We start from the raw sequence: 24,646 nt of genomic DNA, 5'->3' as shown, positions 1-24,646 counted from the left end.
GCCGTTGTTATTGGCATTGATCGAGTTACCACAGACACGTTAGCTGCAACCGATGAAAGCCAGGACCACAACTGAACCAAGGTGTAAAAAAAAGTCTGTGAAGCCCAACAGATGTGCTAGGAAGCAGACCAAGCAGTGGCGTCATGCCCATAGAAACAGAGACATTTCAATAGGCAGAGAATGGGGATCCTGCATGTGCATGCCCCTTCAATTTAATCAATATTTAAGAAAATTGCCTGTAAGATAGTTTCTCAATTTCAGTATTGCGCATCCCCCTCAATTTGATGATGTTGTAAAGAAAAAACTAAACATGACAAATCCATTTTATGCTTGTTTTAATAAAGTCATTTACATGACAATGAAAGTTTTATAAACTCTTGATAACAATAAATGAAGATATTGACCATTTATAAAGTCATTTTCCATAAAGAAGAATTTAAACATCAGATCACAATAGGTCTTATTTACAGAATGTTTTAGGTCGTCAGGACTATGATTTGTCCTGATAATTGACGCTAAACCATTTACAAACAAAGCAATAAAACATTTGAAACAAGGACAATGACCCAACAGGACAATGACCCAAAACAGACCTCCAGGCTGTGTAAGGGCTATTTGACCAAGAAGGAGAGTGATGGAGTGCTGCATCAGATGACCTAGTCTCTACAATCACCCAACCTCAACCCAATTGAGATGGTTTGCGATGAGTTGGACCGCAAAGTGAAGGAAAAGCAGCCAACAAGTGCTCAGCATATGTGGGAACTTCTTCAAGACTGTTGGAAAAGCATTCCAGGTGACTACCTCATGAAGCTGGTTGAGAGAATGCCAAGAGTGTGCAAAGCTGTCATCAAGGCTAAGGTTGGCTACTTTGAAGAATCTCAAATATGTAATATCTTTTGATTTGTTTAACAGTTTTTTGATTACTACATGATTCCATATGTGTTATTTCATAGTTTTGATGGCTTCATTATTATTCTACAATGTAGAAAATAGCAAAAATAAAGAAAAACCCTGGAATGAGTAGGTGTGTCCATACTTTTGACTGGTACTGTAAATATATAGATATACCAGTCCAATATATAAATGCATTTTCCTGCTCCACATACTATATACAATGCCTTCAGAAAGTATTCATAGCCCTTGACCTTTTCCACATTTTGTTGTGTTCAGCCTGAATTTAAAATTACATTTCGATTTTGTGTCACTGATCTACACACAATACCCCATAATGTCAAAGCTGAATGATGTTTTTAGACATTTTTACAAATTAATAAAAAATGAAAAGTTGAAATGTCTTGAGTCAATAAGTATTCAACACCTTTGTTATGGCAAGCCTAAATAACTTCAGGAGTAAAAATGTGCTTACCAAGTCAGATAATAAATTGCATGGACTAACTATGTGTGCAAAATGGTGTTTAACATGATTTTTGAATCACTACCCCATCTCTGTACCCCACACAAACAATTATCTGTAAGGTCCCTCAGTCGAGCAGTGAATTTCAAGCACATTTTCAACCACAAAGACCAGGGAGGTTTCCCAATGCCTCGCAAAGAAGGGCACCCATTGGTAGATGGGTAAAATAAAAATACAAACAGACATTGAATATCCCCTTAAGCATGGTGAAGCTATTAATTACACTTTGGATGGTGTATCAATACCCCCAGTCACTACAATGACAAGACAGCCTACAGGGAGGAGGTGAGGGCTCTGGGAGTGTGGTGCCTGGAAAACAACCTCTCACTCCTGAGGTTGAAGAGGCACTGTTGCACCTTCTTCACCACACTGTCTGTGCTGGTGGACCATTTAAGATTGTTAGTGATGTGTACGCCGATGAACTTGAAGCTTTCCAACTTCTCCACTGCGGTCCCGTCGATGTAGATAGGGGGGTGCACCCTTTGCTGTTTCCTGAAGTACACGATCAGCTCCTTCGTTTTTGTTGACGTTGAGGGAGACGTTATTTTCCTGGCACCACTCCACCAGGGCCCTCCTCCCTGTGGTCTGTCTCGTCATTGTTGGTAATCAGGACTACTACTGTTGTGTCATCTGCAAACTTGACGATTGAGTTGAAGGTGTACGTGGCCACGCAGTCATAGGTGAACAGGGAGTACAGGAGGGGGCTGAGCATGCACCCTTGTGGGGCCTCTGTGTTGAGGATCATCAGCGAAGTGGAGGTTTTGTTTCCTACCTTCACCACCTGGGTGCGGCCCATCAGGAAGTCAAGGACCCAGTTGCACAGGGCGGAGTTCAGACCCAGGGCCCCGAGCTTAATGATGAGCTTGGAGGGTACTATGGTGTTAAAGGCTGAGCTATAGTCAATGAACAGCATTCTTACATAGGTATTCCTCATGTCCAGATGGGATAGGACAGTGTGAAGTGTGCAGTGCGATGGCAATTGCATCATCTGTGGATCGATTGGGGCGGTAAGCAAATTGAAGTGGGTGTAGAGTGTCAGGTAAGGTAGAGGTGATATGATCCTTAACTATCCTCTCAAAACACTTCATGATGACAGAAGTGAGTGCTATGGGGCGATAGTAATTTAGTTCAGTTACCGTTTCTTTCTTGGGTAAAGGAACAAAACTGGACATCTTGAAGCAAGTGGGGACAGAAAACTGTAATAGGGAGAGATTGAATATGTCCGTAAAACACTCCACCCAACTGGTCTGTGCATGCTCTGAGGATGCGGCTAGGGATGTTGTCTGGGCCGGCTGCCTTGAGACGGTTAAAACGCTTAAATGTCTTACTCACGTCGGCCACAGAGAACGAGAGCCCACAGTTCTTGGTGCCTGGTTTTCCCGTTGTAATCCATGATTGTCTGTAGACCCTGCCACATTATTCACGCGTCTGAGCCATTGAATTGCGTCTCCACTTGGTCTCTGTACTGAGGTTTGGCTGTTTGATTGCGTTACGGAGGGAATAACTACACTATTTGTATTCAACCATATTCCCAGTCACCTTGCCATGGATGAATGCAGTGGTTTGCGCTTTCAGTTTTGCGCGAATGCTGGCATCTATCCACAGTTTCTGGTTTGGGTAGGTTTTAATAGTCACAGTGGGAACAACATCCCCTATACACTTCCTGATGAACTCAGTCAACGTGTCTGTGTATACATCAATGTTATTCTCAGAGGCTACCCGGAACATATCCCAGTTTGGGAGATCAAAACAATCTTGAAGCATGGATTCCGATTCGTCAGACCAGCGTTGAATAGACCTTAGCACGGGTACTTCCTGTTTGAGTTTCTGTCTATAGGAAGGTAAGAGCAAAATTGTGATCTGATTTGCCAAAGGGAGGGCGGGGGAGGTCCTTGTAGGCATCTCGAAAGGGGGAGTAGCAGTGTTCCAGTGTTTTTCCAGAGTGAGTACTACAGTCAATGTGTTGATAGAACTTCGGTAGCGTTTTCCTCAAATTTGCTTTGTTAAAATCCCTAGCTACAATAAATACGACCTCGGGATATGTGGTTTCCAGTTTGCATAAGGTCCAGTGTAGTTCCTTCAAGATCCCAGAAATATTCCAAACGCACAAAAAGCTTATTTCTCTCAAATTTGGTACACAAATTTGTTTATATCCCTGTTATTGAGCGTTTCTCCTTTGTCAAGATAATCCATCCACCTAACAGGTGTGGCATATTAAGAAGCTGATTAAACAGCATGATCATTACACAGGTGCATCTTGTGCTGGGAACAATAAAAGGCTACTCTAAAATGTGCAGTTTTGTCACACAACATAATGCCACAAACGTCTCAAGTTTTGAGGAGTGTGCAATTGGCTGCAGAAATGTCCACCAGAGCTGTTGCCAGAGAATTGAATGTTAATGTCTCTACCATAAGCCACCTCCAATGTCGTTTTAGAGAATTTATCAGTACGTCCAACCGGCCTCACAACCGCAGAATACGTGTATGGGGTTGTGTGGGCGAACGGTTTGCCCCATGGTGGAGGTGGGGTTATGGTATGGGCAGGTATAAGCTACGGATAACAAACACAATTGCATTTTATTGATGTCAATTTGAATCCATAGAGATACTGTGACGAGATCCTGAGGCCCATTGTTGTGCCATTCATCCGCAGCCATCACTCCATGTTTCAGCATGATAATGCATAGCCCCATGTTGCAAGAATCTGTACACAATTCCTGGAAACTGAAAATGTCCCAGTTCTTCCATGACCTGCATATTTAACAGACATGTCACCCTTTGAGCTTGTTTGGGATGCTCTGAATCAACATGTACAACAGCGTGTTCCAGTTCCCGCCAATATCCAGCAACTTCGCACAGCCATTGAAGGAGTGTAACAACATTTCATAGGCCACAATCAACAGCCTGATTAACTCTATGCAAAGGAGATGTGTCGCGCTGCATGAGGCAAATGGTGGTCACACCAGATACTGACTGATTTTCTGATCCACGCCCCTACTTTAAAAAAAAAAAAGTCATATGAAATCCATAGATTAGGGCCTCATTTATTTATTTAAATTGACTGATTTCCTTATATCACTTGTCGCAATAAAGAAAGTTTGACAAAATAAAAATCCACCCCTGTCGAATGGATAAAAATGTTGTCGATCTTTAAAATAAAATATCCTGTATCTGCTGTTTCCACTACACGTCACAATCACATTTTGTGTTGACATTACTATTGTCGAATACAACTGGGTCAATGGAAACCTGCCTACTGTCTGTGTTCTTAGGGCACATGGGGTGTATTCATTCCGCCGATTCTGTTGCAAAACGTTTCTTAAATGGAAACAAACGGAATGAACTGGGGAGGGACTTACCTGAATTTGTGTAATAGAAACTCTTGTTTTAGTTGCAAAACGAAACTGTTTGGTCTAATGATTACACCCCAGTTAACAGAATTCACTCCATACTGTCCTTGTTCATTCAAGTACAATTAATTATACAGTGACGTCAAAAGGAAAGTAGTTTTGAAACCCCGTAGAGTGCACAATTAAACCAAAATGCTAATACAGGGCAGTGTGAGCTACGGAGGAGCACAGCAGCACTTACCACAAAGCACTGTTTCTCTATCTCGCCACCCAGCTCAAAATGTGGTCTGACTTCACAAGAAGGCAAACATCCTCTGCTCTCTACTTCCTGTGTTGTAGAATGAGCGTGCTTCAAAAAAACCACAGGTGGGTCATGTGACTTGAAAGTTCCACATTCTGTGTTCCGCTATGTTCTGTGTTCTGTACATTGTCATTCAACCGGCTCTGTGTGATGCCTTTAATAAATGATTATGACTCTGCATTGTTGTGCAAGACTGAGGGAGTAGCTCTTTACCCATGAGTAAAGCCTTCCCATAAAAGAGAGGCTGCAACCAAAGAAAGAGCAAGAGGAAAGAGAGGAAGAAGAGAGAGTGAAAGAAAGAAAGAAAGGAGATGGAGTCACAGGGCGAAGGGTACCCTCCCTTTTCGGTCTCAACTGGTGGTGGTAAGTTCTGTATGAAACTATAGTAGATGGTACATGATTACTTTGACTAGAGTTTGAATCTGTTTGATTTAGGTGCTAAAAAAACATACACATTTGAAAAGTCATCAGTAAACGTCTAAATAACTGATGTCACAGCAGGCACAGTTCTGCTTTCTGTCACTCAATTTACGGTCACACTATGGAAGTACAATACAATTCTCTCTCTTTCTTTACAGATGAGAGTATGCAAGGTGTTATGCAGAAAGAGGTGAACCCCTCAACCAGTGCTCCTCCTCTCCCAGAACTTAGACTAGTCCTGCTGGGAAGGAAAGGAACAGGGAAGAGCTCTGCAGCCAATACCATCCTGGGAGGAATAGGGGGGTTTGAGAGTGGCAGACCAACCGAGGAGTGCTCGAAAAAGCGAGCCGATCTAACCGGGAGACGAGTCACCGTGGTAGACACCCCTGGCTGGGAATGGTACTACCCGCTCAACAGCACCCCCGACTGGGTCCGGAGAGAGACGTTGCGCAGCATGTCCCTGTGCTCCCCCGGACCTCACGTTATCCTGCTAGTGATACGTTCCTGCGCCTCGGTAACAGAGTCCTACAGGAAGCAAATAGAGGAGCACCTGGAGTCTCTGGGGGAAGGGGTGCTGGACCATACCATGTTGCTGTTCACCAGGGGGGACGAGCTGGGTGTGGTGCCCATGGAGCAGAGGATACTGACAAGTGGGGCTGCCTTCCAGCAGCTGCTACGAAGGTGTGGGAACAGGTATGAAATTAAAATATTGGCATTTTTTGGTTGATATTGTCATCTTGGAGGAGTGTACATTCACTTTTTATTACCAAATGTAATCTGCAACATGGACTTCAACATACAAGTAACTTAGTTTAGCAGACGCTCTTATCGACTATGAAAAGCCAACTGACTTTAATTCCTGAGGTGCTGACATTTTGCACCCTCTATAACCACTGTGATTATTATTTGACCCTGCTGAACATCTATGAACGATTGAACAGCTTGAAGAACGATCTGGCCTTAATGGCCATGTACTCTTATAATCTCCACCCGGCACAGCCAGAAGAGGACTGGCCACCCCTCAGACCCTGGTTCCTCTCTAGGTTTCTTCCTAGGTTCCTGCCTTTCTAGGAAGTTTTTCTTAGCCACCGTGCTTCTACATCTGTATTGCTTGCTCTCTGGGGTTTTAGGTTCGGTTTCCGTATAAGCACTTTGTGACAAGTGCTAATGCAAAAAGGGCTTTATAAATATATTTGATTGATTGATAATCAGTGCAATAAGCTAAGGAAGGTACTGTAGGCAAAACATCCACATATCACAACACATACCCCAAGTAAAATTGTCTACATAAAAAACTACCTGGAAATCTGAGTGCAAGAAAGGCAAGAACAAGAACAAGGTTTTTATTTCTGTTTTGTTGTCTTCCAGGTACCATGTCCTGGACAATAAGAGCCGGGGAGACGGAACTCAGGTAAGGGAGCTACTGAGGAAGATGGTGGAGATGGTGGAGAACAAGGGAGGACATTTTGGGGCAGATCCTGCCCTCCTGAGGTTGGAGGCAGACGGGAGGAGGAGAGCGAGGGAACGGAGGAAGAGGCAGAGACAGATGGAGGCCCAGACGCAGAGGGGTACCATCCGAGCTGTGCTTATGAGTGAGTTCCTTAAAAGTGTCTATGTAAACTCAGTAAAAAAAGAAAGGTCCTCTCACTGTCAACTGTGTTTATTTTCAGCAAACTTAACGTGTAAATATTTGTATAAACATAACAAGATTCAACAACTGAGACATAAACTGAACAAGTTCCACAGACATGTGACTAACAGAAATTGAATAATGTGTCCCTGAACAAAATCAAAAGTGACAGTCAGTATCTGGTGTGGCCACCAGCTGCATTAAGTACTGCAGTGCATCTCCTCCTCATGGACTGCACCAGATTTGCCAGTTCTTGCTGTGAGATGTTACCCCACTCTTACACCAAGGCACCTGCAAGTTCCCAGACATTTCTGGGGGGAATGGCCCTAGCCCTCACCCTCCGATCCAACAGGTCCCAGACATGATCAATGGGATTGAGATCCGGTTTCTTCGCTGGCCATGGCAGAACACTGACATTCCTGTCTTGCAGGAAATCATGCACAGAACGAGCAGTATGGCTGGTGGCATTGTCATGCTGGAGGGTCATGTCAGGATGAGCCTGCAGGAAGCGTACCACATGAGGAAGGAGGATGTCTTCCCTGTAACACACAGCGTTGAGATTGCCTGCAATGACAACAAGCTCAGTCCAATGATGCTGTGACACACCGCCACAGACCATGACAGATCCTCCACCTCCAAATCAATCCCACTCCACAGTACAGGCCTCGGTGTAACGCTCATTCCTTCGACAATAAACGCGAATCTGGCCATCACCCCTGGTGAGACAAAACCACGACTCGTCAGTGAAGAGCACTTTTTGCCAGTCTTGTCTAGTCCAGCGATGGTGGGTTTGTGCCCATAGGCGACGTTCTTGCCGGTGATGTCTGGTGAGGACCTGCCTTACAACAGGCCTACAAGTCCTCAGTCAGGCATCTCTCAGCATATTGCGGACAGTCTGAGCACTGATGGAGGGATTGTGCGTTCTTGGTGTAACTCGGGCAGTTGTTGTTGCCATCCTGTACCTGTCCTGCAGGTGTGATGCCGATCCTGTGCAGGTGTTGTTACACGTGGTCTGCCACTGCGAGGATGATCAGCTGTCCGTCCTGTCTCCCTGTACCGCTGTCTTAGACGTCTCACAGTACGGACATTGCGATTTATTGCCCTGGCCACATTTTTTATTTTTAGTTATTTCACATTTATTTAACCAGGTAAGCTAGTTGAGAACAAGTTCTTATTTACAACTGCGACCTGGCCAAGATAAAGCAAAGCAGTGTGACACAAACAACAACAAAGAGTTACACATGGAATAAACAAGCGTACAGTCAATAACACAATAGAAAAAAAAGAAAGTCTATATAAAGTGTGTGCAAATGCCGTGAGGAGGTAAGGCAATAAATAGGCCATAGTAGCGAAGTAATTACAATTTAGCAAATTGAACACTGGAGTGATAGATGAGCAGATGGTGATGTGCAAGTAGAAATACTGGTGTACAAAAGAGCAGAAAAGTTAATAAAAACAAAATGGGGATGAGGTAGGTAGATTGGGTGGGCTATTTACAGATGGGCTATGTACAGCTGCAGCGATCGGTTAGCTGCTCAGATAGCTGATGTTTAAAGTTAGTAAGGGAAATATGTCTCCAGCTTTCACAATTTTGCAATTCGTTCCAGTCATTGGCAGCAGAGAACTGGAAGGAAAGGCGGCCAAAGCAGGTGTTGGCTTTGGGGATGACCAGTGACATATACCTGCTCGAGCGTGTGCTACGGGTGGGTGTTGTTATCGTGACCAGTGAGCTGAGATAAGGCAGAGCTTTACCTAGCATAGACTTATAGATGACCTGGAGCCAGTGGGTCTGGCGATGAATATGTAGCGAGGGCCAGCCGACTAGCGCATACAGGTCGCAGTGGTGGGTGGTATATGGGGCTTTGGTGACAAAACGGATGGCACTGTGATAGACTGCATCCAGTTTGCTGAGTAGAGTATTGGAAGCTATTTGGTAAATGACATCGCCGAAGTCGAGGATCGGTAGGATACTCAGTTTTACGAGGGTATGTTTGGTGGAGTGAATGAAGGAGGCTTTGTTGCGAAATAGGAAGACGATTCTAGATTTAATTTTGGATTGGAGATGTTGGAGGAGTGTTTACAGTCTAGCCAGACACCTAGGTATTTGTAGTTGTCCACATATTCTAAGTCAGAACTGTCCAGAGTAGTGATGCTAGTCGGCAGGTGGGTGCAGGCAGCGAATGGTTGAAAAGCATGCATTTGGTTTTACTAGCGTTTTAGAGCACTTGGTGGCCACGGAAGGTGTGTTGTATGGCATTGAAGCTCGTTTGGAGGTTAGTTAACACAGTGACCAAAGAAGGGCCAGACGTATACAGAATGGTGTTGTCTGCGTAGAGGTGGATCAGGGAATCACCCACAGCAAGATCGACATTGTTGATATATACAGAGAAAAGAGTCGGCACGAGAATTGAACCCTGTGGTACCCCCATAGAGACTGCCAGAGGTCCGGACAACAGGCCCTTTGATTTGACACTCTGAACTCTGTCTGAGAAGTAGTTGTGACCAGCTCGAAAACCGGATTGCACAGCGGAGAAGATACGGTGGTATTCGAAATTGTCAGTGATCTGTTTATTAACTTGGCTTTCGAAGACTTTAGAAAGGCAGAGCAGGATAGATATAGGTCTAAAACAGTTTGGGTCTAGAGTGTCACCCCCTTTGAAGAGGGGGATGACTGCGGCAGCTTTCCAATCTTTAGGGATCTCGGACAATACGAAAGAGAGGTTGAACAGACAGGTAATAGGGGTTGCAACAATGGCGGCGGATAATTTTAGAAAGAGAAGGTCCAGATTGTCTAGCCCAGCTGATTTGTACGGGTCCAGGTTTTGCAGCTCTTTCAGAACATCTGCTATCTGGATTTGGGTGAAGGAGAAGCTGGGGAGGCTTGGGCAAGTAGCTGCGGGGGGTGCGGAGCTGTTGGCCAGGGTTGGGGTAGCCAGGAGGAAAGCATGGCCAGCCGTAGAGAAATGCTTATTGAAATTCTTGATTATCGTGGATTTATCGGTGGTGACAGTGTTTCCTAGCCTCAGTGCAGTGGGCAGCTGGGAGGAGGTGCTCTTATTCTCCATGGACTTTACAGTGTCCCTAAACTTTTTGGAGTTAGAGCTACAGGATGCAAATTTCTGTTTGAAAAAGCTACCCTTTGCTTTCCTGACTGACTGAATGTATTGGTTCCTGACTTCCCTGAAAAGTTGCATATCGCGGGGACTATTCGATGCTAGTGCAGTCCGCCAGAGGATGTTTTTGTGCTGGTCGAGGGCAGTCAGGTCTGGAATGAACCAAGGGCTATATCTGTTGTTAGTTTTACATTTTTTGAAAGGGGCATGCTTATTTAAAATGGTGAGGAAGGCACTTTTAAAGAACGACCAGGCATCCTCGACTGACGGGATGAGGTCAAAATCCTTCCAGGATACCCGGGCCAGGTCGATTAGAAAGGCCTGCTCGCAGAAGTGTTTTAGGGAGCGGTTGACAGTGATGAGGGGTGGTCGTTTGACTGCGGACCCATAGCAGATGCAGGCAATGAGGCAGTGATCACTGAGATCCTGATTGAAAACAGCAGAGGTGTATTTGGAGGACAAGTTGGTCAGGATAATATCTATGAGGGTGCCCATGTTTACGGATGTAGGGTTGTACCTGGTGGGTTCCTTGATAATTTGTGTGAGATTGAGGGCATCTAACTTAGATTGTAGGACTGCTGGGGTGTTAAAACCTGTTATGGCTAGGGGTTCCGCTAGCGGAAGGTTTGGACAACATCCGGTGAAAGTGCAGAGCACGATATTAAAAAAAAATTGGGGAAATATTTAACTTTCATACATTCACAAGTGCAATACACCAAATTAAAGCTTAACTTCTTGTTAATCTAGACACCATGTCAGATTTCAAAAAGGCTTTACTGCGAAAGCAAACCATGCGATTATCTGAGGACAGCACGCCATCAAACAAACACATGACAATCATATTTCAACCCGCCAGGCGCGACACAAAACTCAGAAATAACGATATAATTCAAGCCTTACCTTTGAAGAGCTTCTTCTGTTGGCACTACAATATGTCCCATAATCATCACAAATGGTCCTTTTTTTCTATTAATTCTGTCGTTATATCTCCAAAATGTCCATTTATTTGGCGCATTTGATTCAGAAAAACACCGGTGCCAACTCGCCTACAAAATATCTGACAATTTACCTGTAAACTTTGTCCAAACATTTCAAACAACTTTCCTAATCCAACTTTAGATATTTTAAAACGTAAATAATCGCTAAAATTTAAGATGGGATAAACTGCGTTCAATACCGGATGAAAACAAAGTGAAGAACGTTCCAGGTCGTGCGCATCAAAACATTAGAGTGCACTTGGCTGGACCCTCGTCCTGAATAGCCGTACTTCTTCATTTCTCTAAAGAAAAACATCAACCAATTTCTAAAGACTGTTGACATCTAGTGGAAGCAATAGGAACTGCAAACAAGTGCCACACAAATCTAGGTTCCCATAGAAAAACAATTGAAAACACAGTAAACTCAACAACAACAAAAAATCCTGGATGGTTTGTCCTCGGGGTTTCGCCTGCCAAATAAGTTCTGTTATACCCACAGACATAATTTTAATAGTTTTATCAACTTTAGAGTGTTTTCTGTCCAAATTATATGCATATCCTAGCTTCTGGGCCTGAGTAGCAGGCAGTTTATTTTGGGCACAGTTTTCATCCGGACGTGAAAATAGTGCCCCCTAGCCTTAACAAGTTTTAAGCATATCCCAGTTTAGGTCACCTAACAGAACAAACTCTGAAGATAGATGGGGGGCAATCAATTCACATATGGTGTCCAGGGCACAGCTAGGAGCTGAGGGGGGTCTATAACAGGTGGCAACAGTGAGAGACTTATTTCTGGAGAGATTCATTTTTAAAATTAGAAGCTCAAACTGTTTGGGCATAGACCTGGAAAGTAAGCCTGCAAAGTTCTGTCAATCTCTTGAGTAGATTGCAACTCCTCCCCCTTTGGCAGTTCTATCTTGATGGAAAATGTTGTAGTTTGGTATGGAAATCTCAGAATTTTTGGTGGCCTTCCTAAGCCAGGATTCAGACATGGCAAGGACATCAGGGTTGGCAGAGTGTGCTAAAGCAGTGAGTAAAGCAAACTTAGGGAGGAGGCTTCTGATGTTAACATGCATGAAACCAAGGCTTTTTCGGTTACAGAAATCAGCAAATGAGAGTGCCTGGGGACACGCAGGGCCTGGGTTAACCTCCACATCACCCAAGGAACAGAGGAGGAGTAGGATAAGGGTACGGCTAAAGGCTATCAAAACTGGTCATCTAGTGCGTTGGGGACAGAGAATAAAAGGAGCAGATTTCTGGGCGTGGTAGAATAGATTTAGGGCATAATGTACAGACAAGGGTATGGTGGGGTGCGGGTACAGTGGGGGTAAACCCAGGCACCAAGTGATGATAAGAGAGGTTGCATCTCTGGATGGGCTAGTTATGCTGGGTGAGGTCACCGCATGTGTGGGAGGTGGGACAAAGGTGGTATCTGAGGCATGTTGATTAGGACTAGGGGCTCCACAGTAAACTAAAACAATGATAACTATCCTAAACAACAGCATACAAGGCATATTGACATTTGAGAGAGACATAAAGCGAGGCATAAAGCAATCACAGGTGTTGATTGGAAGAGCTAGCTAAGACAACAATGGGTAAGACAACAACAGCTAATCAGCTAAGACAACAACAACAGGTAAAATGGCGATGAATGGGCAGAGAGGGTCAGTTAACTACACACAGGGCCTGAGTTCGAGGCTGGGGCAGACAGATAAACAAAAAATAAACAAAATGGAGTGCCGTGATTAATGAACAGTCCAGCAGGCATCAGCTATGTAGCCAAGTGATCATAGGGTCCAGTGAACAGCAATAGATGGGACAGGGAAGCCGCGGGGTAGTCGTTACTACGCTAGCATGCGGGAGACACGGCGTTTAAAGTTAGCAGGCCGGGGTAAGTAGAAGCGTCTGCTCCGAAGTCCGGCGAAGGCCGGTTGAGGGCACAGCGGATGGAGTTACATCGGCGGACCAGTCGTGGTGGTACGGCGGGGCGCCGTGTCGACAAAGGGTCAGATGACGAAAGGGGTATTGTAGTTGTAGTAATTTTGTTTGCTAGCCGGGAGATGCGCCTGGCTCGCGGCTAACTGGTGCTAGCTTCGGGGCAGGGGAATTAGCCACTATAGCCACTCGGTAGCAGCTAGCTAGCAGCGATGATCCGGTGGAGTAGTGGATTCTAGCCGTGTTGGGGTAGAGTGCGGGAGGCATCGGCTGAGTAGCCTAGTGATCACAGAGTATGCCGGGAGGTGGGCCTGGCTCGTAGCTAGCTTTGGGGCTGGGTCACTCAGTGGCAGCTAGCTAGCTGTGATGATCAGAAGTAATGGTCCAGGGTTTACAGCAGGAATCCGGCGTTGTAGAGGAGAAAACAGTCCGATACTGGCAGGCTGGCAAGTATTATCCAGGCTAAAAAATACAGCTGGTGTCTGTGCAGAAGGTAAAGGCCGCTAGCAGTGGCTAACAACGACTAAATAGCTAGTAGCTAATTAGCTGGTTAGCTTCTGATGGCTAGCCTCTGATGGAGGTTCTGGTCTAAACAATAGCGGATCCGTGTCACATTGGGTGAGGCGGGTTACCAGAATGTATATTTCATTTAAAAATGAAAAAGAGAGAAATGAGAGGACGGCAAACCACGTCTACAGTCCTCAAGCCTCCTTGCAGCATGCCTAAGGCACATTCACGCAGATGAGCAGGGACCCTAGGCATCTTTCTTTTGGGTTTTTTCAAAGTCAGTAGAAAGGCCTCTTTAGTGTCCTAAGTTTTCATAACTGTGACCTTAATTGCCTACCGTCTGTAAGCTGTTAGTGTCTTAAGGACCGTTCCACAGGTGCATGTTCATTAATTGTTTATGGTTCATTGAACAAGCATGGGAAACAGTGTTTAAACCCTTTACAATGAAGATCTGTATAGTTATTTGGACGTTTCTGTTTTTGCTGTGTTTAGTATGACCCATTTGATTATCTTCTCTGGGTTAGAATATTTCCTCACCAGCATCACAATGTATCAAAAAACATAAAGCGAAAATGATGTGTGATAAATACGTTGTTGTCTTAAATTCAAAACCTCTGATCATGTTTTTCAATCTATATGTCATTTTACTATCCTTACGGAAAATAGGACCTAGGGAGATACATAAGCTTAAACTAATAGGAATACCTAAACAGATGTGACATACAGTACACTCTGATAACCACTAAATATTCCAACCCTGAAATCTTGTGCCCCCTCTCCCTGACAGCTGACGCTGGATCCCAGGGCTCTGATTGGGATGGGAAACAACCATTCTCCAAGGGTACTCGTCGTCTCCCAGAGCTGAGACTGGTCCTCCTGGGAGAGAGAGAGACGGGGAAGAGCTCGGCTGGGAACACCATACTGGGTGGAGGTGGAGAAGGTGCAGGGTTCTTCCAGACAGGGAGAGTGACGGAGGAGTGTGCCCGGTGCCAGGCAGAGGTCGTTTTTACATTTACATTGTAGTCATTTAGTAAACGCTATGTTCAGAGTAACTAACAGTCAGTGCATTCAACTATGGTATGGGTAAAAACAACCACATATCATACAGTTATCTTCAGAAAGCCACTATCAGCATAATTAGTCCTAGTAATAAAATACAAAAGCGAGTCAGTGTGTTGTGAGACAAGTACAACACTAATGTGTATTTTATTTTGCCATTTTAGGTAGCCATGAGGCTGGTCACCGTGGTGGACACCCCCGGTTGGGAAGGGGGAGTAGCAGGCCCCACCCCAGAGAGGGTAAAGCGGGAGATGGTGTGGGGTAGCGTGTCCCTGTGTCCCCCGGGACCCCACGCTGTGCTCCTCACCCTGAGGGTGGACACCCTGGTCGGTTCCACACCTGTAAGAGAACACCTGGAGCTCCTGGGGGAAGAGGTCTGGAGGCATGCTGTCCTCCTGTTCACCCATGGGGACCAGCTGAGGGAGGGGGTGGGCATTGAGCAGCACATCCAAAGTGGGGGGAGGGACCTTAAGTGGCTGGTGGAGAAGTGTGGGAGCAGGTATGTCTGCTGTCCTTATCTCTCTGTTTTGGTTGCTGTCGTTTCTTGTTCTTATGTTTAATTCGTAATCTTCCACTGTAAGGCGTATTGAGACATTGTGATAATGCACTTAAAAGTAAAAACTTGACTTGACAGGTACCACGTCATCAGTAATGTGAATGGACGTGGGGACGCCGCTCAGGTGTCAGGCCTACTGGAGAAGGTAGAGAAGATGGTGGCCGGGAACAGATGCGAGGCCTTCTCGTCGCTAGTGCAGGAGGTCAGCGACCTCACCAGACAGAGGAACGAGAAATTCAACCAGCGTCTCAAAGAGGTTGGTGACAAGATGCAGCGTCAGGAGATGGAGCTCAAGAGGATGAGGGAGAGGGAGGTCAAGAGCATCCGCTGGTTTTTTGATCGGAAGAAGAAAGTTAAATCTCCGGGGAAGTCAGGCGTGGAAAAAGAGGAGGATGGAGGGGAGGAGGAAGAAGAGAAAAGGAGTGATGGGAGGAAGAATGAAATGGGTGAACTGGAGGAGAGGATTAGGTGGCTGACGGAGGATAAGGAGAGAGAGATTCAGGATCTGGGCGCGGAAAACTACAGATTCATCGCTGCGCTCAATCAGAGAAGCAGAGAGCTAGAGGAGATAGTCATCAAGCTCGAAGAGAAAGAGAGAGAGATTGAAGAGCTGAAAGAGCGAGTTGATGAGCAGCAAGTGAAACTGCTCGACCTTGAGCGTGTCATCGGGGAGAAAGAACGAGATAAAAAAGAGAGGGAGGAAGAGTTTAGAGGAAAGCATCAGGAATGGAGGAGGGAAGCAGAGGAGTTGAAAGACAGGATAGCCCTGGAAGAAAAAGAAAAAGAGGAATGGATAGAAAGAGGAAAAACGTCACAGAACGAGATGTATGAGTCAAAACAGTTGTATGAGGAGAGACTTTTACAGTATGAGGAAGAGATGCAGAGAAAACTGCATGAAAAAGACGAAGAGATGATGAGAAAACTGCATGAAAAGGACAAAGAGATGGAGAGAAAACTGCATGAAAAAGACGAAGAGATGGAGAGAAAACTGCATGAAAAAAAGGAAGAGATGGAGAGAAAACTGCATGAAAAAGAGGAAGAGATGGAAGGAGTGAGACTGCTATCTAAGACAAGGGAAACAGAAAGGAGGGATGAGCAAAGAAAGAGAGATGAAAGGGAAAAGAAAGAGATAAGCAAGCTGAAAGAAATCATTGAAAAGAAAAATAAAGAAATAACTTATACACAGCAATTGGTTACAGAGAAAGAAAAAGAGATTGTGGAAGTGAGGGCGAGATCTGTTGACAACGTAAAAGAAATTGAGCGGCTGAAAGAAAACAACGAACAGAAGGAGTCTGAGGTGGTGGCAATGCAACGGCAACACACAGAGGACAAAAGTAGGAGAGATGCCGAGACAATGGACAAGTTACGAGGGAAAGAAGTGGAGATCAACAACTTAAAACAAAAGGACGGGGAAAATAAGAGAGAACTCATCAGTTTAAGGCAAACCGTTAAACAAACAAAAACAGAACTGGAAAACTTAACTGCCATGATGGAGAAGGAAAGGATGAACATGATACAGGAATATGAAAAGGAAATCAAGACGAAGGAAGAGGAGAGGAGGTTGATGTTAGAAGACAACGAAAGTGCTATCGGCCAACTGCAGAAAATGGAGGAAGAAAGTAGAAGGAACATTTCAGGCGTGACAGAATGCTTAAGGGACAGCCAGAGGAAGGTTGAGGTACTGCAGGAGCTGAACGTGAAATTGAAGAAAGAGATGGACAACCTCAGGAAGAAGTGTCAGGAGTATGAGGAGGACCAGGGGGTTCAGAGGACCACGAGGGAGAGCAGGGAGGCTGACATCAGAGAGCTGCTCTGTGGATATGAAGAGCAGTTAAAAAACAAAGATGGGGAAATCCACCATGTTATGGAAGAGCGGGACCTGGAGGTTGCTGCGTTGAAACAGACGAACGATGAGAGACAGAAGGAGCTGGAGAAAATGAAAGAAGAGGAGAAGGTGAGAGAGAAACAGGTGGATGAGATAAGAGGGTGTTATGAGAAGAATCTGAGAGAAAGACAGAATGAGCTGAAACAGACGGCTGAGGAAAAGGAGAAAGAGCTTGAGAAAAGGGAGAGAGTGTATGATGAGAAGGAACGACAACAAGCAAGAAGTAAAGAACTGCTGGATAACAGAGGGCGTGAACTTGAGACAAAAGCGGCAGAGCTAGTGAAAAGAGAAGAAGTGCTAGTGAAAGGAGAGGAAGAGCTAGCGAAAGGAGAGGAAGAGCTAGCGAAAGGAGAGGAAGAGCTAGCGAAAGGAGAGGAAGAGCTAGCAAAAAGAGATGAAGAGCTAGCGAAAAGAGAGGAAGAGCTAGTGCAAAGAGAGGAAAAGCTAGTGAAAGGAGAGGAAGAGCTAGTGAAAAGAGAGGAAGTGCTAATGAAAAGAGAGGAAGAACTAGTGAAAGGAGAGGAAAATCTAGTGATAAGAGAGGAAAGGCTAGTGAAAAGAGAGGAAGAACAGGAGAAAAGAGAGGAAGGGCTAGTAAAAACAGAGGAAAAGCTAGTCAAAAGAGAGGAAGAGCAAGATAAAGGAGAGGCAAAGCTAGTCAAACGAGAGGAAGTGCTAGTAAAAGGAGAGGAAAAGCTAGTGAAAAGACAGGAAGATCTAGTGAAAGGAGAGGAAAATCTAGCAAAAGGAGAGGAAGAGCTATTCAAAAGAGAAGAAGAATTAGTGAAAGGAGAGGAAGAGCTAATGAAAAGAGAGGAAGAGCTAGTGAAAGGAGAAGAAGAGCTAGTGAAAGGAGAGGAAGGGCTAGTGAAAAGAGAGGAAGAGCTAATGAAAAGACAGGAAGAGCTAGTGAAAGGAGAGGAAGAGCAAGTGAAAAGAGAGGAAGAGCTAGTCAAACGAGAGGAAGCGCTAGTAAAAGGAGAGGAAAAGCTAGTGGAAAGACAGGAAGATCTAGTGAAAGGAGAGGAAAATCTAGCGAAAGGAGAGGAAGAGCTATTCAAAAGAGAAGAAGAATTAGTGAAAGGAGAGGAAGAGCTAATGAAAAGAGAGGAAGAGCTAGTGAAAGGAAAGGAAGAGCTATTCAAAAGAGAAGAAGAATTAGTGAAAGGAGAGGAAGAGCTAGTGAAAAGAGAGGAAGAGCTAGTGAAAGGAAAGGAAGACCTAGTAAAAGGAGAAAAAGGACTAGTGAAAGGAGAGGAAGAGCTAGTGAAAAGACACAAAGAGCAAGTTAAAGGAGAGAAAAAGCTAGTGAAAAGAGAGGAAGTGCAAGTTAAAGAAGAGGAAAATCTAGTGAAAAGACAGGAACAGCTAGTGAAAGGAGAGGAAAAGCTAGCGAATAGAGAGAAAATGCTAGTGAAAAGAGAGGAAGAACTTGAGGAAAGAGAGGAAGAACTAGTGAAAAGAGAGGAAGAACTTGAGAAAAGAGAGGAAGGGCTAGTGAAAAGAGAGGAAGAGCTAGTGAAAGGAGAGGAAGAGCTTGTGAAAAGAGAGGAAGAGCTAGTGAAAAGAGAGGAAGAGTTGGAAAGTAGAAGACGAGAAGTAAAGAACTTGGAGGAAGATCTAGAAATAAGACAGAAAGGACAAGAAAAACAGAAACAGGAGTTGTGGAGCCGAGAAAAATGCTTGAAAAGAAAGGAAGAAGAATCTGAAAGCCAAGAACAAAACATCTGCAGCAAGGAGCAAGATGTGGAGAAAATAGAAAAAGAGCTGCAAAACAGAAAGAACCAACTTGATAGTAGGGAATATGATTTAAAAACTTCGGAAGAAAATATGAAGAAAATCAAGCTGGATCTAGAAAACCTGCAGCGACAACAAGACAACCGTCAACTAGAGCTGGATGAAAGGGAAAATGAACAAGGGAGTGGGAAGATAGAACATCAGAACCAGAGAGAGGATCTGGAAAAAAGAGAGAGAGAACTGAGGGCCAGAGAACATGAACTCGACAACAGGGAACATGATTTGAGATGTGGAGAACAAGGGTTGGAAAACCAGGAAAAGGATATGAACAACCGACAGCACGACATGGACAAAAGACAAGAAGAATTGGAAAATATACAACAAGATCTTGAGAAAAGGGAGCTTCACCTGGAGAATAGAGAAGAAGAAATAAAGAAGCATAGACAAGCTCTGGAAAAAAGAGAGAAAGGGATCAAAGACAGCAAACAAGGACTTGAAAACAGAGAACACAATTTGAAGAATGGAGAGCAAGAGTTACTGAACTGGAGAACAGAGTTAGAAATTCAAGGGAAACATATGAACAACAGGAGCCAAGACATGGAAAAGCTGGAGGGGGAGGTGGAAAACCATCAACAAGAACTAAGGAACAGAGAGGAAGGTTTTGAAGAAAAAATGCAAGAGTTGAGGAATTGGGAGCAGCGTCTAGAAAGACTTGAAACAGAACTAGAGAGGAGAGAGCATGAACAGAGGAATACGAATAATGAATTCAAGGAAAAGGAGCGAGAAGTGAACCATTTTGAAAAAGATTATGACGTGGAGATTAGAGAGCCTAACGGATTGATACCAAGCCATGAAGCACATGGAGGAGATGTATGTGACATGACAGCAAGATATGATAATGTAACACTAGAGGGTATAGAGGATTCCCATATGATGTACCAGGAAGTAGGAGTGGTGGAGAAAGAAGGACGGGAACTGCAGGGAAAAGAACCAGAGAGGAGTGGAAGCATCACAGACCGGGAAGATCAGAAGATGATGGAATGTACCTCGTCTGCAATCTTAAACAATAACAGTCAGTTTGAAAGAATGGCAGCGCCAGAAGAGAAAGAGGAGGCTAGACAGAATCTGGAAGAAGAGACGAAAGAGGAGATAGAAGAAGAGGGAGGCAAGGAGAGAAATAGAGGGCATCCCAAAGAGGAAGGGGATTCTCAGAACACAGGGAAGGAGTGTGTTCTGTTAAAAAGAGGGAGCCAGGATGAGATATGGCCGGAAGAATGTAAAAAGAGGGGGAGAATGGGTGAAGAGGAGGAAGAGGAGGATAATTATAAGGAAATTGAAGATGTAAACGCTATCTCAGACTTAAAGTTAACTCCAAGTCCAGGCCCCAGTGTAGAAAACACTAAACACATCCAAAGGTCTGAGCTGAGGCTGGTACTGTTAGGGGAGACTTGGTCCTCCCGTCACCCAGCAGGGTACACAATCCTGGGCAGAGAGGCCTCACACCCAGGTGAGTCCATCTCCATGCCATGGCGGGGACAAATCGCTGGAAGACAGGTCAGTGTGGTAGAACCACTTGGGCTAAAGTGGCGTAACGGACCAGACGGCAACACCTCCATAACCACAGACCCAACACAGCTCCAGAACATCTTCCATAGTGTTTCCCTGACCCACCCAGGTCCCCACGCTATCCTCCTGGTCCTACCAGCCTACCTGTCATTCACACAGAAGTATCGGAGAGCAGTGGAACACCATATGAGTGTGCTCGGGGAAGATATTTGGCGTCGCACTATGGTGCTGTTCACGTGGGGGGAAGCTTTAGGGGAGAGTGCGGAGCAGCACATATTGAGGAATGGGGACCTCCAGTGGCTCGTTGGACAATGCGGCGGTAGATACCATATTCTGGCCAGCAGGAAGAACAACTCTCAAACAGCAGAGCTAATGGAGAAGATAGAGGAGATGGTGGCAGGAAACGGTGACTATCAATGTAATGGAGACTGATCTTCAGTTGGGATGAGTAGAGATGAATGGAGAGACAAAGGATGGACTGGGATGATATGAGAGGGAAATAATCAGTTGTTTGAAATCTTTGTGAATAGGCCAATGGCAGGATGTTTTATTTCATGTGTATTTTTTAAATATTTTTTTATATAAAATATCATTAATTGATGAGGAGATATGTTACAGTTACCAAATACAGAGCCAAACTACAGAAGCAAAAGAAATCACTGATGAGTCGTTCACAAATGTCACAAATATTCCAACTTCAATGAATTATTCCTTGACAATCCTTTTACATACAAATATCAAACATTTACCAAACATGCTTGCTCCATAAGGACTTTTTCATGTATTACATTTCAGAAAGATCCAAAATGTTGTGGTCTTTTTTGTTCCAGTTTCGCACGGAACGACCCCTAAAACTGCTTATAGGTAAAAAGTTGGATTTACAGTATGTGAGTTCATAGTTTCTCCACAAGATAGAGATCTTGTATCACTTTCTGTGGACGGCAGATGGAGTGTTTCAAGATCCTGATGTTCAACATGTTGATAATAAATTGTATTAAATTAGTTCAAATGTATCCAAGCACCAGTACGTTTAATGAAGACGTCATAAGTGAAATATGAAGTAGCCTAATGTATACAGGGTCATAGTGAGCCAGGGCCCGTATCCACAGTATCGAAGAGTTGGAGTGCTGATCTAGGATTAGGTCTCCCCTTGTCCATGCAATCGTATTAATTGAGATTTAAAAGATACAACTGATCCTAGATCAACACTCCTACACTGAGATGCTTTGTGAAAACAGGCACATTTATAAAAAATAGAAGATAAACTGGAAAAACGAATCCCATTGTTGTAAAATGTGAATTATTAAATATTACTGAATTGTTGCAATTCATCTTTTGAGATTTTATTCAACTGTGCTTCTCTGTGTTGAAGCGAACAAGGAACTGTAGCAGTATTTACCGACACGTTTAATAGACCTAAAACATGTGAGCTACATTCATCCTTATTAGATAGGCCAACCACACATTTTGCCATGTGTTTTCACAGGAATAAAAGTAGATATTTGTCGGTGGGCATTAGCCAGCCTTTCATAAAATCTAAATGTGTCTTTATGAAGATTGTTGACCTATATTTTGTTGCTAGGAGGGCAGGGGAGCTAAGTATTGCCGCAGGGAATCTCACCAGAGACAGCTCTGCGGTTGACAGGTAGAATATGATTCTAGATGAGTGGGTTATAGTCTCTATGGCTTTAAAAGCGTCAAGCTTTTATACCAAGGGCAAAATTAAGGTGTAGATATTGGGAGGGACGAACGGTAGATGGAGGGTCCATGGGGTCCTCCCGCAGATTTGTTTGTTTTTACATTTTAAAACGCATTTCCTGCAATTCTACACAGTTTGACATGACTTATTATTCCTCGCTTGGGGGGTATTTGAGGGGTATATGGAGGGGTATTTTGAAAACACAATATAAGTGGAAGGATAACAGGAAGGCCCCTCAAGAATGTTTTTTGGGGGGGGAAACAGCTAACTTCCTGCATTTCAACACATTTTGCCATGAGTCTGAAGAACATTTTTGCAGTTTAAAAGTAACTATCCAGTGAAAATATCACTTTTAAAAGTTAATATTCTGTTAACTCATGCCCCCTATAATGTTGTTGACTCATCCTATACTCATATCTGTGGCCAAAGCATAAATAAATACAAATAATACATTAAAAAAACACCTCAAACTTGTATCTCAAACAGACCGTTTTAAAAAAGGCTTGCTATTTTCTCATAGAGGATGATGCCATCCTTCTGAGGAGGTTTCTCATAGAGGATGATGCCATCCTTCTGAGGAGGATGAGCTGGCCAATCAGTAGTCTACTCGCTTGAATATTTTTTATGACCGGTATACGCTGTGATAGAAAAATTACGTATTTACCTGATTTATTTGATATTAATGGTTAACAATTAATATTTAACTAATAGTAAGACATTTCTGTCTTACTAGTGTCTGTGTTTTTCAAATAAAATCAAATTGTATTTGTCACATGTGCCTTAATACAACCTTATAGTGAAATGCTTACCTACAAGCCCTTAACCAACGATGCAGTTTTAAGAAAATACCTAAAAAAAAAAATACCACTCTAGTTCCCTGCAGCTAATCTGGGCGTATGGTCACTAGAGATGGCTTGAGCTGACAAATGAGTTAAAGACTGCATTACATATACAAGAATGTGTATTACTAGAGATAGTTTAGGAGTAGAACAATCTCTCATTGTCTCAAGATCATCCTTGCAACTGGGAAACTAAGCCAGGGTGGGGTTAAGACAACAACCCTGTGCAGATAACGACTGGATGAACCCAGAGTGGCTCCTTGGTCTGCATGGGAGGGGTGGAACCAACCATGACAAAGCATTTTTAGTGTCAGCTATATATAGTCCTCTGTATTTGTGTAAAGGTTAGGTTACTCGGTCCAACGCTCAAGGGTGTGGGATTTTAAAGAAATTACTGGAGGGGACGAATCGACCTGTTCTGAATTTTGGAGGGGAAATGTCCCCCCATACCTCATGGCAATGTTTTATGTCAACTTAAAAGACATGTGGATGAGTTGGTAAAGCATGGTGCTTGCAACGCTAGGGTTGTGGGTTTGATTCCCATGGGGGACCAATTTGGGAAAAAAATACAAAAATGTATCCACTCACTGCTGTAAGTTGCTCTGGATAAGTGCCTCTTCTAAATTACTAAAATGTAGTACAAAAATATGAAAGCAAACAGCTTTTCTAGCTCGCAGACCTCTAGGAGAGCCAAAACACTCAATGGTAATTGTGAAATGATTGACTTGTCGTTGCTGCAAATGTTTCCATTTCTGTAACCAATCATCATACAATGCCATCGGTCTGTCATTGAGCGAGGACTGGGTGTGTGAAATGCTCTCTCAAAGAAGTCAATTTTGACAATGTGTTTGAACATCGCTGCAGGGGGCAACTATCTTTCAAAGTGTTATTTTTTTATCAAGCACTTATTGACGATAAAAAAAGAGATATGGTTTGTCCTCATCTCTCCACTCCTCTTTCAATGTCCAATTGCAATGGATGTATCTAATGGCCTGTAGGCCGCCTACTGTAATTGCTCACTAAACTTGCAAATGTGAAATGTGCGGTGAAAACGAGGCTCGTGTCTTTCCAAATGTCCACTTTGTGTCATTTAAAGTCCACTCACCGCCAACGTGGGATAGCAGAGTCACGCGTTGGTAGTTCATGGCCTTGGTCAGAAAAAAAGAACGTCGGATGCTACAGTAGCTTAGCATAGCAGGAACCGCTGTCACCATTCTGTAACTCAAATTTCTAGATTTAATTAGAATTATATTTGGAATAAATGATGATTGGGCAACTCAATATTAGGAAGGTGTTCCTAATGTTTGGCATACTCAATATACTGTAGGTGTTCTCCTGGTTGGAAACCGACTGGAAAAAGCTGACAATCATGTTTAATCTTGTTTAAACACTTATTAGCACATCTAAGTCTTAAACACTGACATGTAGGTTCTAAATGTGTCACATGTTTAATGGTTTTACAGTGTAATAAAAGCATCAGACATACATGAAATATTTGTTATTCCAAAACCATGGCTACACTACCATGGAACTTTATGCCACAAATTTGCTTTGATTGCATTTGAGAGCCGTCAGAACCATAGTCTAATAGTACTATCGTTTTGTACCAACATTCTTTTCTTTTATATTTTTACCTCATAATAATAGTGAATCATGTTATG

General features: G+C 43.8%; 1 protein-coding gene across 1 annotated transcript; it reads left to right on the top strand.

Moving 5' to 3' along the window:
* Positions 1–5,174: 5,174 nt before the first annotated feature.
* si:dkey-185m8.2 (uncharacterized) lies at positions 5,175–21,778 on the top strand. Its single transcript, XM_014207064.3, has 6 exons — positions 5,175–5,428; positions 5,644–6,178; positions 6,854–7,077; positions 14,432–14,643; positions 14,868–15,202; positions 15,338–21,778. Exons 1-6 carry the CDS (start codon positions 5,377–5,379, stop codon positions 20,877–20,879), a joined length of 6,900 nt encoding a protein of 2,299 aa, XP_014062539.3. The 5' UTR covers positions 5,175–5,376; the 3' UTR covers positions 20,880–21,778.
* Positions 21,779–24,646: the final 2,868 nt, after the last annotated feature.

Source organism: Salmo salar, chromosome 07 (genome assembly GCF_965601325.2).
Source record: "Salmo salar chromosome 07, fSalSal1, whole genome shotgun sequence".
In the NCBI taxonomy this organism is placed as follows: Eukaryota; Metazoa; Chordata; class Actinopteri; order Salmoniformes; family Salmonidae; genus Salmo; species Salmo salar.
The sequence above is the reverse complement of the archived record's forward strand: the minus strand, read 5'-3'. Positions and strand labels throughout refer to the sequence as shown.

Bases quoted from the DNA above. Each gene is read 5' to 3' on its own strand.
- si:dkey-185m8.2 (XM_014207064.3), top strand. From the start codon at position 5,377: ATGGAGTCACAGGGCGAAGGGTACCCTCCCTTTTCGGTCTCAACTGGT. The intron at 14,644-14,867 runs GTCGTTTTTACA...TTGCCATTTTAG, and splicing joins GTGCCCGGTGCCAGGCAGAG to GTAGCCATGAGGCTGGTCAC. The intron at 15,203-15,337 runs GTATGTCTGCTG...TTGACTTGACAG, and splicing joins GTGGAGAAGTGTGGGAGCAG to GTACCACGTCATCAGTAATG.